We start from the raw sequence: 17320 nt of genomic DNA, 5'->3' as shown, positions 1-17320 counted from the left end.
AAGATTGACTCAGTGTATCTTCTAGGCACTTGGTACTACAAAATTGTGAATTACCTCTGCGAAAATCTTTTGAATTGTTTAAAAATAGTTGAAATTAAAAATGTTAACTTTTTTAAATGTGTAGGAGTAAAAGACAAGAAAGACATACAATGTTAGTGGTTATCCCAGGGTGATGAGATAATGGGTAACTTTTAGTTTCATTTGTACTTTATATGTTTCTAAGATTTCTGTGGCAAGCATGTTTATTCATAATTGGAAAATATTTAAATAGATAAGATACACAATGGAAAGGCAAAGGCAAGTTGTATCATGCCACAGAGATTAAAACATGTTTATTGGAGCTCAATTGGGACTTCAGCAAAAGTAGTTTAAATACAGTAGGAATGAAAAAAATAAGCCAGATTGCAAGATAGTAAGTAAATCAGATATCAGATAGTGATCCATTCAAGATCAGTGTCCCTCAATAGAAATAAAATGTGAGCCACATGTGAATAATATATTTTATTAAATCCGATATATCCAAAATACCATTGCAGTATATAATTAATATAAGGTTATTGAAGTATTGTACTCTCTGTTATATCTTAATTCAGACTAGTCATATTTCGGGTACTCCATAACCACATGTTGTTAGTGGACACCACATTGCACAGGGAAAGTTGTTTATTGATAAAGTAATGCAAGAGAGAGGATGGCTATAGGGAAAACATGAGAATCCTGTAGTCCCTTTGCAGTCCATTATAGCAATAGAACTCTTTGCGGTGCAGTTTATTTTCCTTTAAAAATGAAATATTTTATGTAATATGTGTAAATATGTGAAAATAACACAATATTATATAATAGTAATATAGGAAATATTACATAAGTAATACTAAAAAATAAAATCCGCTCTGCTAAGAAATAGAATACCCTATGACCTGTATGCCCTTCAGTTGCATTCTTAGATTGATATTTTTTTGTCTTTTTTTTTAAACCTCCTATAGGTTTTGGCAAGAATAGTCTGAGCCGGAGAGGAAGAGTAATGCCTGGAAAGAGACGTCCTTATGGAGTTATCACAGGCCTTGCAGCTAGGAAAGCAACTGGAATTCGAAAAGGAATTAGTCCTATGAATCGACCACCTCTAAGTGACAAGGTAGGATGCTGGTTTAATCATGCATCAGATACTCTTTTCCTTTAGTTGTACTAATATTTCTGTGAATGAGTACAATATTCTCATTGAGGGAGCATTTTATGTGAATATTTTGATTTTTTTTTTTTTTTATGTAGTGCTTTGGGTCTTCTATAAAAAGCAAAGGAAAAGTACTGTCATTCATGAAGAATACCTAAATTTCCACATTCTTAAATAAAATTTATGTAAAATTTTTTAATAGGTTCTTGATTTTCTTTGCCTCTGTGTGTTTGTGTATGTACAATATTGACAAATTATTGAGGTATAATTTTATACAATAAAATTCATCTTTTTAAGTGTACAATTCAGTGAATTTTAGAAAATTTACAGAGTTGTACAATCATCACAACAGTCTAATCTTAAAACAGTTCTATCACTCTAAAAAGAAATCTCTTGTCCATTCATAGCCCTACCTTGTCATCTACCTCAGGCAACCACTAAATTACTTTCTGTAAATTTTCTGTAAATTTGCTTTTTCTGCACATTTCATGTAAATGGAATCATATGATAATATGTGATCTGGCATTTAGTATAATGTTTTTGAGGTTGGTCATGTTGTAGTATGTATCAGTACTTGATTCTTTTTTATTACTGAATAAATATTCCGTTATATGGATATACCATACTTTGTTTATTCATTCACCAGTTGTGGGACATTTTGGTTATTCCCATTTTTTGGGTATTATGAATAATGTTGCTGTGAATGTAAGTGAGTAAGATTGTATGAACATAGGTTTTCATTTGTCTTGGATAGGTACCTATTTTTAATTAGAGTGCAATCATTTACTCACTATGAGTTAACTACTTTTCAGATTTTAATGAAGTTTTATTTACTTCTCAATGAGTAATTTTTGAATTGGCTAAAGTGTTCCTTTGAATAGTTTTACAAATAGTTTTTCTTCTGATTCTTATATATTTTATTCTATATATTTATATTCTATATATTCTATATTTTTTAATCTTTTTGGTTCTCTGATTATGCAAAAAATACATACTTGTAAAAAAAATTCAGGACTTCATTCTTTAAATTATCTTTTTTTTTTTTTTTTTAAGTTTATTTTTGAGAGAGTGAGCGGGGGGGGGGGGGGGGGGGCAGAGAGAGAGAAAGGGAGACATAGAATCCGAAGCAGGCTCCGGGCTCTGAGCTGTCAGCACGCCAGGCCTGAACTCATGAACCATATCGTGACCTAAGCCAAAGTTGGATGCTTAACTGACTGAGCCACCTAGGTGCTCCTCTTTAAATTATCTTTAATGTGCGTCTTCTGGTTAAGAACCACAACTGTCTTAGATCCCTTAACTTTTCAATATTGCCACCACCAACAGTTGATTTCACCTCTAAAACTTTATCGCAGAACTTAACTGTTTATTGGAAATTGGAAAACATTAAGAAATAGGGATACTGGGAGGGTGATTGGATTTAAGTGCTATCTTATTGATCCAGTAAAAATATTAAATTACCACATGTGATAGTCTTTTGAGTTGTTTGAAAATAGTGAAAATTGAAAATGTTAATTATAGAATGCTAAGAATGTGCTAACTAGTAAGATCCACATATTCAAAGTTGAATAAATTTGTCAGAGGTAAGGTTTGAAAAGTGCTGTTTCTTAAAACCTTTTCCTCATTCAGAATATGGATTAATAGTCTGATTAGGACAAAATATAGTACTTTATAATTTAGAAACCTGTTTAAATATAAATAACTCATATTATCCTTTTCTATTCATTAAACAATTTACCTAAATAACTTAATTGGTCTTGAATTGTTACATGTACTTAGAAATTTTATACCTTAAAAAAATATTTTGACCATAATTAGATGTTACTTTATCTCTCACTTTCCACAGTTGATGTGAATTAGTGAGATTTTATTTCAGTAAAAATGTACATTTTCTTACCTATGAAGTGAATGACTAAGTGGGAAAGATAGTATACTCATTTATATCACTAGTATTTTCTGAGAGCAAGTGGGGGCTGTGCTAACAGGGGAATGGTTGTCTCTAGGAATGAATTTTCTTTTTGTTTACAGACAGATTAAAATAGCTGTCAGGTAAAAGTTGTGTTTAGGTTCTTCTTTTTTTTTTTTTTTTTTTTGAGAGAGTGTGTGCAGACCGGGGAGGGGAAGAGAGTGAGGGAGGGAGAGAATCACAAGCAGGCTCAATGTTGTCAGCTCAGAGCCTAATGATGTGGGGTTCGATCTAATGAGCCGTGACATCATGACCTGAGCCAAAATCCAGAGTTGGATGCCCAACTGACTGAGCCCCCCAGGTGCCGCAGTGTTGTGTTAAGTTTTTAAGGGATTCTTCTAGTGGCATATATAACTTCGTCAGTGTCAATTAAATAAATTTTTTTGTCTTTTAGATTCGGAACTTCCCAAACTTGAGAGTATGTTATGTTCCATAGAACTTTTGACTTGATTTTGGTAATATTAAACCATTTAATACTTCTGTGAACTTAAAGAATTTTGTTATTGGGGCACCTGGGTGGCTCAGTTGGTTAAGTGTCCGACTTCAGCTCAGGTCACGATCTCGCGGTCTGTGGGTTTGAGCCCCGCGTCAGGCTCTGGGCTGATGGCTCAGAGCCTGGAGCCTGCTTCCGATTCTGTGTCTCCCTCTCTCTCTGCCCCTCCCCCACTCACGCTCTGTCTCTCCTTCAAAAATAAACAAACATTAAAAAAAATTAAAAAAATTTTTTTTTTTTGTTATTGCTGCATAGCAGTTATTTTCCACTAATGGGTAGGTGTTTTTGTGTGTGTTTATTTGAGAGAGAAAGAGGGAGGGGCAGAGTGAGAGGGAGAGAGAAACAATCCTAAACAGGCTCCATGTAGTCATTGCGGCCCTGCCACTGTAACTGACAAACCATGAGATCATGACCTAAGCCAAAACCAAGAGTTGGACCCTTAACCAACTGAGCCACCCAATGTGTCCCTCCACTAGTGGGTAGTTTTAATCACTTGTCTGATTTTAACAATGAAAATAAATGTTTTCATGCTATGGAATTCTATTCAACAATAAAAAAGGAATAAGTTAATATATAAGTCAGCATGGATATACCTCAAAACATCATGCTAAGCAAAAGGAAAACACAATACTACGTTCTGTGTGATTCCATTTATCTGAAATTATAGAAAAGGCTAACCTATAGTGACAGATGAGATGGTCATTGCCTGGGGTGGGAGTCAGGCAAGGGAAAGGAATTGACTGCAGAGGGGCACAAGGAAATGTTTTAGGATGAGGATGCTGTTCTATCTTGATTATGATGTGGTTGCATGATTTGTTACACAAATTCATCAAATTGTAAACTTAAAATTTTATTTTATATAAATAATGCCTTAGTAAAATTAACGTAAAAATTAAAATATTTCAAGACCCTCAAGAAATCATTTTTTAGGGGCGCCTGGGTGGTTCAGTCAGTTAAGCATCTGACTTTGGCTCAGTCATGATCTCATGGTTTGTGAGTCTGACCCCTGCATTGGGCTCTGTGCTGACCACTTGTGAACGCTCAGAGCCTGGAGCCTACTTCAGATTCTGTGTCTCTCTGCCCCTTCCCTGCTCATGCTCTGTCTCTTTCTCTGTCTCTCAAAAACATTAAAATAATTCTTTATATCAAAATTATTGTGAAAGAAAAACTTTTCCATACATGTATTTTTTTAATGTTTATTTTTGAGAGAGAGAGAGCGCGCATGTACACACACACACACACACACACACACACACACACACACACACGAGCTGGGGAGGGGCAAAGAAAGAGCGAGAATTCCAAGCAGGCTTCGCACCTTCAGTGCAGAGCCCAATGCAGGGCTCAGACTCATGAATCATGAGATCATGACCTGAGCCAAAACCAAGAGTCGGACACTTAACCAACTGAGCCACCCAGGCACCCCCCCAACGTATACTTTTTAAAGCACATTTATACATGTATACAAATTTTAGATCCATGGAATGATACATTCACCATGTATTAATTGGTTGTTATTCTAGTCTGTGTATTTATCATTTAACTAACATGATTGAGTACCCACTCTATGCTATATGCAAGGGATTCTGTGGTAACTGAATAGAAAATCCCTCATGGAGAATAGAGATAAACATTAAATAAATTTTCCCACAAATAACTATATGGTTACAGTATGGCAGATAGTTTGAGGGTAAAAAAAACACGTGATGACAGCATCAAAGGAATTTACATTTACCATTAAAATGATACTTGGTGTTTTTATTAAAGACAGAATATGAAGCTTGGAATGAACTGTGAGTGATTTCATAGCATTTCTCCTATATTCTTAATATTCCTTATTTCTGTTTTTACATTTACTTCTTTTCCAAATGTTCATGAAAATGAAGACTTACAATTTTTGTGTTTTTTAGTCAATTGATACTTACGAATACTTCTCATATGCTTAAAACATATAAGGTAGTCTGAATTAAGTGTAAGATATGTATGGCTCATATTGCCAAGAACTTTTGGAAAGACTTCATAAAAAATACAGAAATCTGAATTAGACTTTAATGCTGGATTGAATTTATATATGAGGAGGGAGAAAAAGTGGACATTTCATATGCTTATTTTCTTGATTCCTTTTTTCTTTGTAACTCTTTCTACTCAGGCTTCTTTGCTGTCATAACCTCTTCTTTTTCCCTCACATTTGTTTTGGAACTTGGCTCTCTCTTTTTTTTTTTTTTTTAAGTTTTTATTTATTTTGAGAGAGAGAGAGAGAGCACGAGCCTGTGAGTGGCGCAGGGGGGAGAGAGGGAAAGAATGAATCCCAAGCAGGCTCCTTGCTATCAGCACAGATCCCGACTTGGGGCTCCATCTCTCAGACTGTGAGACCATGACCTGAGCCAAAATCAAGAGTCAGGTGCTTAACCCAGTGAGCCACCTAGGCACCCCAGAACTTGGCCCTCTTCTCCCTTCATTTGGTAATCAAAAATCATGTTTATTTAAGTGATTTCCTCATTTACATTTCTGGTCCTCTGATTCTTCTCTTGAGTTCCAGGACCATGTTTCCCCATAACCTGTGCATCCCCCAGAGCACCTCAAACTGAACATAACCAAAATAGAAAAAATCAATTTTTCCATTTGAATTGTCCTTTTGTTGCAAGTATTTTAAGTATAAGGAGGTTGCTGTCTTCTCAATCACTTAGACTGGAAATATTCAAGTCATTTCAGCCTGTGTCTCTAATGTGCACATCTAAGCAGTCTCTGTCCATTCTGCTTCAGAAATGTTTATTGTAATAGGGTATATAGCAAAAAGCAATCTGATTAATGTAGTTTTTTTGCCTTCTGAAAGAATATAGAACGGTATTTTCCAGCATTAAAAAGGAAGGCCAACCTTCTGAGACAAAATGAAGTACAGAGAAAAGCAGTTGCAGTCCTTAAGAGACCTAACCAGCTAAATAGAAAGTAAGTACTCAAATATGATAATAATATGTTATCCTAAGTAAATAAAGGTAGGCTTCTTGCACTAATCAACCAAATGAATGGATTTTAGTGGTCATTTTCAAGACGGATATTTGGGATGTCTCTCTGAACATCCAATATGGAGGCATTCAGTAATGGCTTTCTTATTTCTGAGACCCAGTATTACTGATGGTTTTAACAAATTGTAAACTTTAAAAAAAAGCATTACTCTGCTTCTTTACCTCTGTGTACATACAGAATAAAATTACAAAAGGTGATTGTTTAGGTAAAAATACCTCCACCAGAATTATTCAAAATTGGGAATTCTGAAAGCTAAAATTGTTATTCAGTCTCAGTGATTCTTAATAGAACAATGTATTTGTGGAAAAAGCAAATTGTAAAAAATTCTGTGTGAATGCTTTTAAGTTGAAAATATTATTATTATTTTTAAGTTATCTCTTCACCCAACATGGGGGCTCGCACTCAGGACCCCAAGATAAGAGTCGCATGCTCTACCTATGAGGCAGCCAGGCACCCCATAGCTGAGATTATGTTTATATTAAATGGAAGGCATAACAGAAACTCAAAAATTATGACCTATTGTTATGACATTCTGTTTTCTGTAAGAATAAAATGGGCAAAAGGAAGTTGATAAACTGGTAAGTTTCTATATTTTAGTTTCGAGTACCATTTATTCATCTTTTATAGAAGATAATTCAAAAAAAAACTGAAAATGAAGTTTTTGTATAAATGGAACGGCTGGAATTGCAGGTTTACTTAACTATCATCCCTCTTTTCTTTTGGAAATCTGGTGTAGTACCTTTTGGGAAATGGGAAATTAGCAAATAAGAACTTGTCCATTATATGAGACATTAATGACCCATGTTAATTAGGCTAGCTAGGGAAATTTTGCATTTGAGTCTAAGATTGGAGGTAAGATTAGGCGATCTGTTAAGTATTTATAAGAAATAAATAACTAGATAAATACGAAAATTTGTTTTCTCATCTTTTACTGACTTCATATAGAAATTAGAAAGGGATTGGTGAAAGTCAAGTCAAACATAATTGAGAGTACATTGCTCTATGTGAAAGAATAAGATGGTAAGTTTCTATGTGATTCATGTTAACATATAAAGATTTCTGAGTGAAGATGGAAGAGAAAACCATAGAAGATGTTATTTTCAAGATTTTCTCTTGATTTTCAGTAGTTTGATTATGATTTGCTTAGGTGTGATTTTCTTTGTACTTATCCTGTAAATTTGTACGTACATGTTTTTCATCAATGCTGTTTAGGAAATAGCATTAAAATTGTTATTTTTAATGTCTTCAGAAGAAATCTTCTGTTAGAATATTAGCGAGTGCAATGTTTAGAAGATAATTAGAATTAACTAGGTTGTTATGTAGTATGCTACAGAAAGATATTTATAAATTGAATCACAGTAACTTTGTGTAAATAAGGAAATAATTCAGAATCTTTATGTTTAGTGTACTTCAAATGTCTAGCCTATGAATTTAACTATTTTTGCTTATTTCTTCTCAGGATGTTTGAAAGTTGTTAAATGGCTGAGACTATTCATGATATATCTGTTTTGTTGCAGAAATAGCATTCCGGCCAATTTTAGCAGGAGTGGAAATAAATTAAGTCATCAGAAAGATACTCGTCAGGCAACTTTTCTTTTCAGAAGAGGCCTAAAGGTATAAAAACCCCTTGGTGGTGGTTTCTTTTTACTCAAAGGATCTTGAACATCTACCTTTAGTGGTAATCCTCAATCATAGGCATAGCCCATGGTTGAGGTAAGGGTTGGGTTTGGGATATGGAGAACGTGACATCAGATTAGTTCTTTTTGTTACTTATTTTTTCTATTCTCCCTTTTGTTGTCATCAGTAGCAGCATCTTACAAGCTTAACATGTTATTTAGGAATAAATATGTTTTACCACTTGTTCTGATATAGGAACCTCAACAGAGGTATTGCCAGAATAGGCACATGCCTCTCTTGCATTCACACACACATCATACTGGGTTATAAAGTTACAGAGCAGGGCTGCTTTTTAGATTCAAACCCTCTGCTTTCTTTTGGGACCTACTACTTTTTTTTTCCCTTCAGGTTCAGGCCCAGTTGAACACAGAACAACTGCTAGACGATGTAGTAGCAAAGAGAACTCGTCAGTAAGTTTCAATTTGTTTTTCAAGATGTCCTTTCAAAACTCCCAGAATACTAGCAACCCCGATTACTGTGTGCCCCAGTCCAGAAGAAATTAAATGAGACCCCCAGAGTATATTAACCATTGTGCCTGAAAAAAATAAATCCATTTTTTCCCCCAAAAAGCCTTTTGCATTTTCACATGTCAGTGTTAATGAGTTTTAGCACCAAATACATCCCTTTATTTAAAAAAAAAAAAGATAATGGAGTATTCCATTTTAATGAAACAGCTCTTTATTTTCTGTAACTGCTTTTCTATAAATGAACCTATTCAGGGAATAAATAGAAAATCCAATAGAGCTTTTAGAAAACTTGTGGACCCTTTAAAAACAATAGGATATTTTTCCTTTTCACATATTCTTTTCTTCTTCTTACCCCATAAAGATTTTTTGAAAATATTTTTTTGTCTGTTAGAATTACACTTCTGATGTGTGAGTTGTAACATTCTAATTCTATCAATATCAGTTTTCAAGATTAAACTATTTAAAACTATGACTACTTTTTGGAAAACAAAATGTGTAAAACATGGTATTGGTCCAGATATGCCAGCTAAAGTTGGGCATGATTTTGAGCAGAGTGTAAGAAAAAAAAGTATTTGAACTTGATGTTGACAGTATTCTTTTGCACAGGAGTCATGACATTGGAAACCATAAGGAAAGAAATGATAAGCCATTTGCTTCTCCAGTGAACAATGTTTACATAATTATAATAATATAAGTGCTGTTTGTCTTGAACTTTGAGAATCTATAGGGAAAAACCCCCACAAAATCCTTATTTTGGTAACAGAATATAGTGAAAATGTCAGATTTTGAGTAACATGAATGTACAAGTAGAGCTGACAAAAACGGGAGGTACAAAGTGGGAGAAGAGATGGAAAGAAGAATTAGAGGTACTACTCTCCTTTCATACAAAGTCGAGAGGAAATGGTGTCTTTGAAAGAAAGGAGATTTAAGAGACTGAAAGATTTATATTTAAAGTTATAATGGAAGTAAAATAGTGATATAGCTATCAAAATGTTTAGAAGGAGGTAGGGAATCTAGAGTATAGTGTGATGAGCTAAAACCTTATCATAGCAAAATATTGTTACATATGCATCTTGTATAGTCAACTGGAGGTAACTAGCAAGCAGTAAGAACAAGGTTAAAAGTGCTGCCATTGGGGAGCAGGAAAGTTCTGCCTCTGGGGAGCAGAGGGGGCACAAAATACTGGAGACTGTTACTTTTCATTAGCAGCCTTTCTGTACTAATTTAATTTATTTTAAGGTATGTGTATTTGTTACACTGAAAAAATACTTAATAAATTCAAGTGTCCAGTTCCTACACTCAACATGCTGATTAATTATATCATGGTGGAGCTTAGTAATTTTTAAAAGCTAAGAAAATATGATGGTTACTTTAAAATGTATGTTTTTATGTGGAGTACGCTATAGGATTTATAAACTTCCATTTTAATGAAATTTTTGGTTTTTTGAAACTAGATGGCGGACTTCCACCACAAATGGAGGAATTTTGACTGTCTCCATTGACAATCCTGGAGCAGTGCAGTGCCCAGCGTAAGTCCTTTTTTTATTGTCAGAAATTATAGTCTCTCAGTATATAAGGTAATAGAAGAGCACTGGACTTCTGCTCATGATGTCCAAGTTAAGATAAACTGAGACAAAGATAAGAGTAATACTTGTGGTACAAAGTGGAAATACTATAGTATAAAGTTAAAGGTAAAAGCTGTCTTGATTCCTGGTTCTATACCCCCAAAGTAGACACTTTTAACAATTTCATATTTTTATTAAATTGGTGTGTATACAATAAGTATTTTATACATTTATTTTTTATGTATAATAACAAATGAGGGAATGCTATACATACTTGCTCCTTTCTCCTCCACCTCCTAATACAGTTTGGACATCTTTACTTGTAGGTACATACAGATCTACCTTCTTTTTAAAGGCTTCATAGTGTGTTCTTTTATCTGGATGACCTTAATTTAGTTAACCATTCCCTTATGTTTATTGCACTATAAACTTTCTGGGTTTTTGGAGTTTTCGATCTCTCCAGCTATTTTAATAAATGAAATGAAAAAAACATAGGATGAGTCTCTTAAGACTTCAGAGGTTGCTTCATTTTAGAAGATCAAGACTTGGAAGTCACCAGTCATTCCAAATTATTGAAAACATTTAGTTCTACTTAAAGAAGTATTCTGTGAGTGATTATAAATTTTAGTCTCCAGATGAGTCAGTCAAGAACCAGGTACATCAGTACCCCCTTGTCTGTGATTTCACTTTCCATGGTTTCAGTTACCCAGTCAGCCATGGTCTGAAAACAGATGGTCCTCCTTCTGACATATTGTCAGAAGGTCAGTAGTAGCCTGACACTACCTCACAATGCCTACATCATTCACCTCACTTTGTCTCATCATGTAGGTATTTTATCATCTCACATCATCACAAGAAGGATGAGTACAAAAACATTTTGAGAGAGGGCGGGAGAGAGACCACATTCACGTAACTTTTATTACAGTATATTGTCGTAATTGTTCTATTTTACTATTAGTTGTTGTTAACTAATAACTCATACTGTGCCTAATTCTTAAAAATTAAACTTTATCATAGGTATGTATGTATAGGAAAAAAGATATAGTATGTGTAGGGTTCAGTACTCTATGCAGCTTCAGGTATCCACTGGTAGGTGAGGGGCAGTCTTGGAACAACATAAACCCCATGGGTAAGAGGAGACTATTGTACTTTTTTGAGAACACAAAATAGCCTTAATACATGGAATATGTGTACAAGTCGAGATGTCTTATGTACCAAATGATTTGTTTTTCTTCTTTTGATTATTAAGCTTGTCTGATTTCATTTTAATTTTTTTCCAATAGAACTCAGAAACCACGATTAACTCGTACTGCTGTACCCTCATTCTTGACAAAACGGGAGCAATCTGATGTAAAGAAAGTTCCTAAAGGTGTCCCCCTACAATTTGACATAAATAGTGTTGGAAAACAGGTAATTTTTTTTCTGTGTTTCTTTGTGCCATTCATTGAGAATATTTTAATTAATAAAATATGTAATGAATTAAACAGGGTATCTTAAGTCTCCTCAACCTTAGGAAACCACTGAACAATCTACTTTGTTTCTATAGAGAAGCCTATTTGGGGATTCATATGAATGGAAACATACAATATGTGATCTTTTGTGACTGGCTTCTTTCACTTAGCATAGTGTTTTTAAGGTTCATCTATAGTGTATCATCTTTTTATTGCTGAATGTTCCATCAATGGATATACCATATTTTATTTATTCAGTTATCAGTTGATAGACATTTGGGCTGTTTCCATTCTTTGGTTATTGTGAATAAGGTTCTTCTGCACATTCATGTACATGTTTTTTGTGTGAGTATATGTTTCCATTTCCCTGGGTAAATATGTACAAGTGGAATTGGTAGGTCATATTCATAACTATATGTTTAACCTCTTGAGGAAGGGCCAAACTTGTTTTCCAAAGTGGCTGCACTGTTTACATTCCTTCCAGCGTGTATAAAGAGTTATAAATTTCTCTACATCCTCATCTACACTTGTTACTATCGGTCATTTGATCGTAGCCATCCAAGTGCTTGTGAAGTGGTATATATCTCACTGTGGAATAGATTTGACATTTTTTATATTGACTTTGTGTCTTGTGATCTTGCTAAAATTCACTTCACTATTTTTAGTAATTTTGTAGATTCCTTAAGATTTTCTGTGTAAACAGTCATGTAATTCTCCATATCCCTTACCAATCCTTAAACCTTTTCTTTTTCTTCTTTATTATGATGGCTAGAATCTTCAGTACAATGTTGAATAGAAATAATGAGAACATGGTATGCTTGCCTTGTTCCCAAGCATGAGGAGAAAGCATTAAATGTTTCACCATTGAGTATGATTTTAGCAATGGGTTTTTAGTAGATTTACAGGTTGAGGGAGTTCCTTTTATTCATATGCTGAGAGTTTTTATCATGAATGGATGTTGGATTTTGTTAAATCCTTTTTGTGTATCCATTGATGTAAAAATATGTGGAATTGAAAATATGAAGTATGGATAGAAATCTGACCAAATTTGTTTTGCTTCTTTTTATTTCATTTTGTCATGGTTACTCTTCTTTCATAAATGGTAAAATATAATTTGGGTGTGCTTTCTTTGTTAATCAAAAACCAGATTTTGATTTGAATTGGTTTGAATTTCTGTGATGAACTCCCAGAAATCCAAAAACTTCTAGAAATTCAAGAAAGTTTGTTTCAAATATTCACAAGTGTCAGTAACTCTTATGTTTACCAGTGACATCACTAGATTTTGTGGCAGTGTTTGTAGAGCCTAAAAATAATTGAGAGAAAATCTTGGATGTATGACTTGTGGGCATTATAGCAATGTGTTTTATGTAGTACATAATGTAGGTATTTAGAATGGTTTAGAAGATAGAGAATGTGAGTCAGACTACCTGGTTTAAATTCTGGAGCTGCAAGTAGGCAAGTTAACTAACTTCTTTAAACTTCACTCAATTCACCTAATTCGTATGGTTTTTATTAGAGTTAAATGAGTTTGAATGCATAAATATTCAGGAAATGTTAGCTGTTGTTACCTTGAATTACCATTATGATCACATTATTCTAAACAAATATGGCCAACAGTCAAGTTGTTAATTGTTTTGTTTTGTTTTCTCTAGACAGGGATGACTTTGAATGAGCGATTTGGGATCCTGAAGGAACAAAGAGCTACTCTCACGTTCAACAAAGGAGGAAGCCGCTTTGTAACCGTGGGATAGATCCCAAGTCAAAGGGACTTTTGAGTGATGACTCTGTTTTAAAAGTTGAATTGCTTGAAGAGTTCATCACAGAAATTGAAGAAACTTTATTTCAAAATATTCACAAGGCTAAATAACTCTTATTTTTATTTTTGAAGTTTTTTTTTTTAAACATGTATAAATAATGCCCTGAAAGAATAACAGGGAATATACCTATCTGTTCTTGAGATTTCATGGTTGGCCCAGACAGAACAATTCTCTGTTTGACTTCTTTGGTCCGTCATGCAGCAGAAAGAAGACAGAAAAATAGAAACTGATTTATTTTTATTATAGTGATATTTAGGATCTCATTGCTTTTCCCATTTTTTATTTGCCATGGTAAATCTTGGTCTTCAGAAATATGAGTAGGTCCCTTTGTTGCTGTCACCTGTCCTTTAATAGTATTGATGTAATAAGTGCAGTTGACTTTTCTTCATTAGAGATATTAAAAAAAACATTAGAATTACAGTTTTGAGTTTTAAGATTTATGGGAATATCTGGAATTTGGTTCATTTTTGAGATGACCTTAGGTTAATTCTCCAGAGTTATAAATCTTTAATATCGAACTTTTAACCAGAAATGTGACTTTAGGCATTAGTCTCTGTTTAAAATGTTGATGTTTAAAGCTATAAATGTGTGTTTACAAAATTATCTGATAGAGCCTTGGAAGAGAAGGTCCAATGTAAAAACCTAACAGTTGTGTTTGGTAAATGAAGAAAGCCGGAGAGGAAGTAGCAGGTTGAGGTGAAACACTTTAAAACCCAGGACATAGGTGTACTGTGTGGATTTAGTGTAGGCTTGAATCTAGTGTCCACGAAGAATTCTTCAAATGATATTTAGAAGAATTATAATTATCAAGGTGGATTGAGTTCCTTAGATATTTTGATGATAAAATCAATAGCCATAAAGTCCTAGACTTCTTATTCAAAAGTTAAATTTTATAAGCTTTTTAAGCTTGTTAATTAAACAGTATAAAGCTTCAGAATCAAAAATATACTTGTATATGCCATAAAGACAAAATGGTAATTGAGTTACATTGTAATCTTGGTTTATACCTTTCTTGTATAAAGTTCAGGCATTTATAGTCAGGGTATTTTTTTTTTTTTCCTCCCACACTCTGGAGGAATTAATCTGTTGTGCCAAGCTAGTGCTGAAAGTCTTCAGATGGTTATATACTATAAGTTACAGTATAATGCCAAAATGCAGCAAAATATTCCAACTACAAGTTCAATCATTTTGAAGTTTAACCTTTTGGTTTGCTATAATGTTGAAACCTCTAAGTAGGTGTTAGTTTCCCTAGAGTGTATTGGTGTTAATTTTTCCTGTAAAACAAAACAAAACATAACATTAAGTTATCACTCTTGCCTGCTTTGTATTGTATATTAGACTTCATTGTTTTCTCTCATGCTTCTTGAGTTACTTGGTTTATGTTAGCCACGGAAAAGTATCAACAGTTTCATGCTTATACCAAAGAATTAAATCTGATCCTTAATATCTGGTATTTTGCCAGTAAGTCTACTGATAAGGGATTATTGGAAGCCAGTCACACAATTTGAAAATAAGCTCTAGTCTCCTTAGGCCAAGGACTCATTGCAAAACATTTTTGCAAGTACAAATGCTTAGATTTCATCTGTGAACAGTACATTTTATTTTAGACTGGTTTAGAATTACTGGTAGATTATTTTAAAGCAAAAGAGAAACAACTGAGCACAAATTTGCTGTCTTTAGAACAGTTGGTGAAAATATGGTATAAAGTTTTCATTTTTTTATTTTAAATATTGTACAAAGCTATTATTAATGCCATTTTTCTCGAAAACCTTAAAAATTGCCCCAAATATTGACGTTAACTGCATCAAACAACAAAGTGTCTTTGGTATATTAAACATTTGCTCTTCATACATCTCTAATTTCATTTTCTTTTTAAATATAAAATTTTGCCTTTGTTACAACTAAATTAAAATTCTTGAGTGCTAACATGCTGTGTATAAACAGAAGAATATGCTTTGTTGGAAGAAAATTTCCTTTCTTGGAATGTGGTTGTGGTCATCCTTTTTCAGTTCTTAAATTTTTTTTTTAAACAGGATACAACTTAAAATTTCCTTTGCATCAAGGTGTATGCAAAACATTGATGCAGTGCATCACAAAAATAAGTTTGTATTTAACGAGGAGATGCTTTACACTGTACTTTTTGGTGTTTTTTGGAAAAGTTACAAATTTAGATCTATTCTGAAGCTGTTCATTTTTAACAAATAAAATGTTACAGGTCTCACATTTATTCTTAGCTATAAAGATTGAGTTGTGGTTTTTAGATTGTTCTATGTTACAAAGAACTTTGTAGTGATTTATAATTTTTAGGGTTTGAAAAACTACCTAACCAATTAAATTGGTAAATCAGTCTACACTCATATTCTAACTGCCTTTTGACCATTTCATTCATGAGCTCCAACCAAGAAGTAAGTAGCCAGCATGATTTAAAGACTCATTACTTAGAGTGCAGAATTTCAAGCTAGATGTGCCCTTCAAGATCATCCATTTCAATTCCTTTCTATGTTTTATTTAAGTGTGAGGCTCAGCTTTTCAAGACTTGTATGTGTCAATGTCACTTTTTGAGCTCAGGTCTTTTAATTCTCAGTTTAATTTAATTCTCATAATAAACTGCTTCTGTGAATTGAACACCCACAGAGAGTAGTGGAATGATGTTTGGCTTGTCCGATATCTGAGAAGTGGTAATTGCAATGCTTTTAGCATTTGTAATTTTTAGTATGACAAGTAAATCTACTCTACCAGTGATAATTATTGAGACTTCATTACTTTTGTATTCAAGTTATATAGACCTCTTAGAAAAGGTCAGTGTTCCTGATCGCACATTATGTATTTTTTTCTAACAGGCATAGATTTCATAATTTTAAGCACATCATAAAATACTTCCAAAGTATGAACAAACTTACAAGCTTCATTGCCCACTGATTATTTTCTGTTAGAATAGATATGTATATCCCAGTTTGCTGTCAGTGGCTTTATAATTCACACAGTATACACAGTGTCAGGATAATTTTTAATTTTAATTTTAATCACCCGGTGCTCATCATGACAAGTGCATTCCTAAATCCCCATCACTTGTTTCACTCATCCCTCCACCCACATCCCCTCTGGTAACCATCAGTTCTCTGTAGTTAGGAGTCTGTTTCTTGATTTGTCTCTCTCTTTTTTCCCCTTAGCTCATTTGTTTTGTTTCTTAGTGTGTCAGGGTAATTATTGTCCTGATTTCGATTTTCAATAAGAAAGTATGACTGACAAAAAATAGCTGACTTTGCACTACAGAGAATGAATACCATACATTCTGAATACAGGTAGTATCAGGGCAGGAAATGATTCTTTTATTTCTGATTAGTATATTTTTGAACTTTCATCAGAATTATATGATTGTTTTATTGCTACTGTAAAAAAAAAAAAACCCACGTGATTTAAGCTTCCTTTTAAAGCGAATTATTTTTATGTAGATCAATTTGGAGTTTATTCCCTTTTAAAAAATGATACCAACAAACCCCAAGCATTCACACTAAGAATTTTGGACTGTTGTTGGCCATTGTTAGGGAGTTAAAGATTTTCTTATAAATTATTGACTCCTGATGTCTTTTTTTCTCCCTCATTACATTACTTCTATCAAATACAAAAAGCTTTTATTTTTTTACTAAAAAAAATTTTTTTTAGCATTTATTTTTGAGACAGCATGAACAGGGGAG

At 33.5% G+C, this 17320-nt stretch overlaps 1 protein-coding gene across 3 annotated transcripts in view; it reads left to right on the top strand.

Moving 5' to 3' along the window:
* Positions 1-15852, top strand: part of FYTTD1 (forty-two-three domain containing 1) — a 29395-nt gene extending 13543 nt beyond the window's left edge. For all 3 annotated transcript variants that reach the window (XM_011285904.4, XM_011285903.4, XM_006936131.5), the window contains exons 3-9: positions 984-1132; positions 6458-6570; positions 8166-8262; positions 8674-8735; positions 10247-10321; positions 11641-11767; positions 13461-15852. In XM_011285904.4, the coding sequence (XP_011284206.1) occupies positions 984-1132; positions 6458-6570; positions 8166-8262; positions 8674-8735; positions 10247-10321; positions 11641-11767; positions 13461-13559 (722 nt within the window). In that variant the 3' untranslated portion in view covers positions 13560-15852. The remainder of the gene's footprint in view (positions 1-983; positions 1133-6457; positions 6571-8165; positions 8263-8673; positions 8736-10246; positions 10322-11640; positions 11768-13460) is intronic.
* Positions 15853-17320: the final 1468 nt, after the last annotated feature.

Source organism: Felis catus, chromosome C2 (genome assembly GCF_018350175.1).
Source record: "Felis catus isolate Fca126 chromosome C2, F.catus_Fca126_mat1.0, whole genome shotgun sequence".
Taxonomy (NCBI): Eukaryota; Metazoa; Chordata; class Mammalia; order Carnivora; family Felidae; genus Felis; species Felis catus.
The sequence above is the reverse complement of the archived record's forward strand: the minus strand, read 5'-3'. Positions and strand labels throughout refer to the sequence as shown.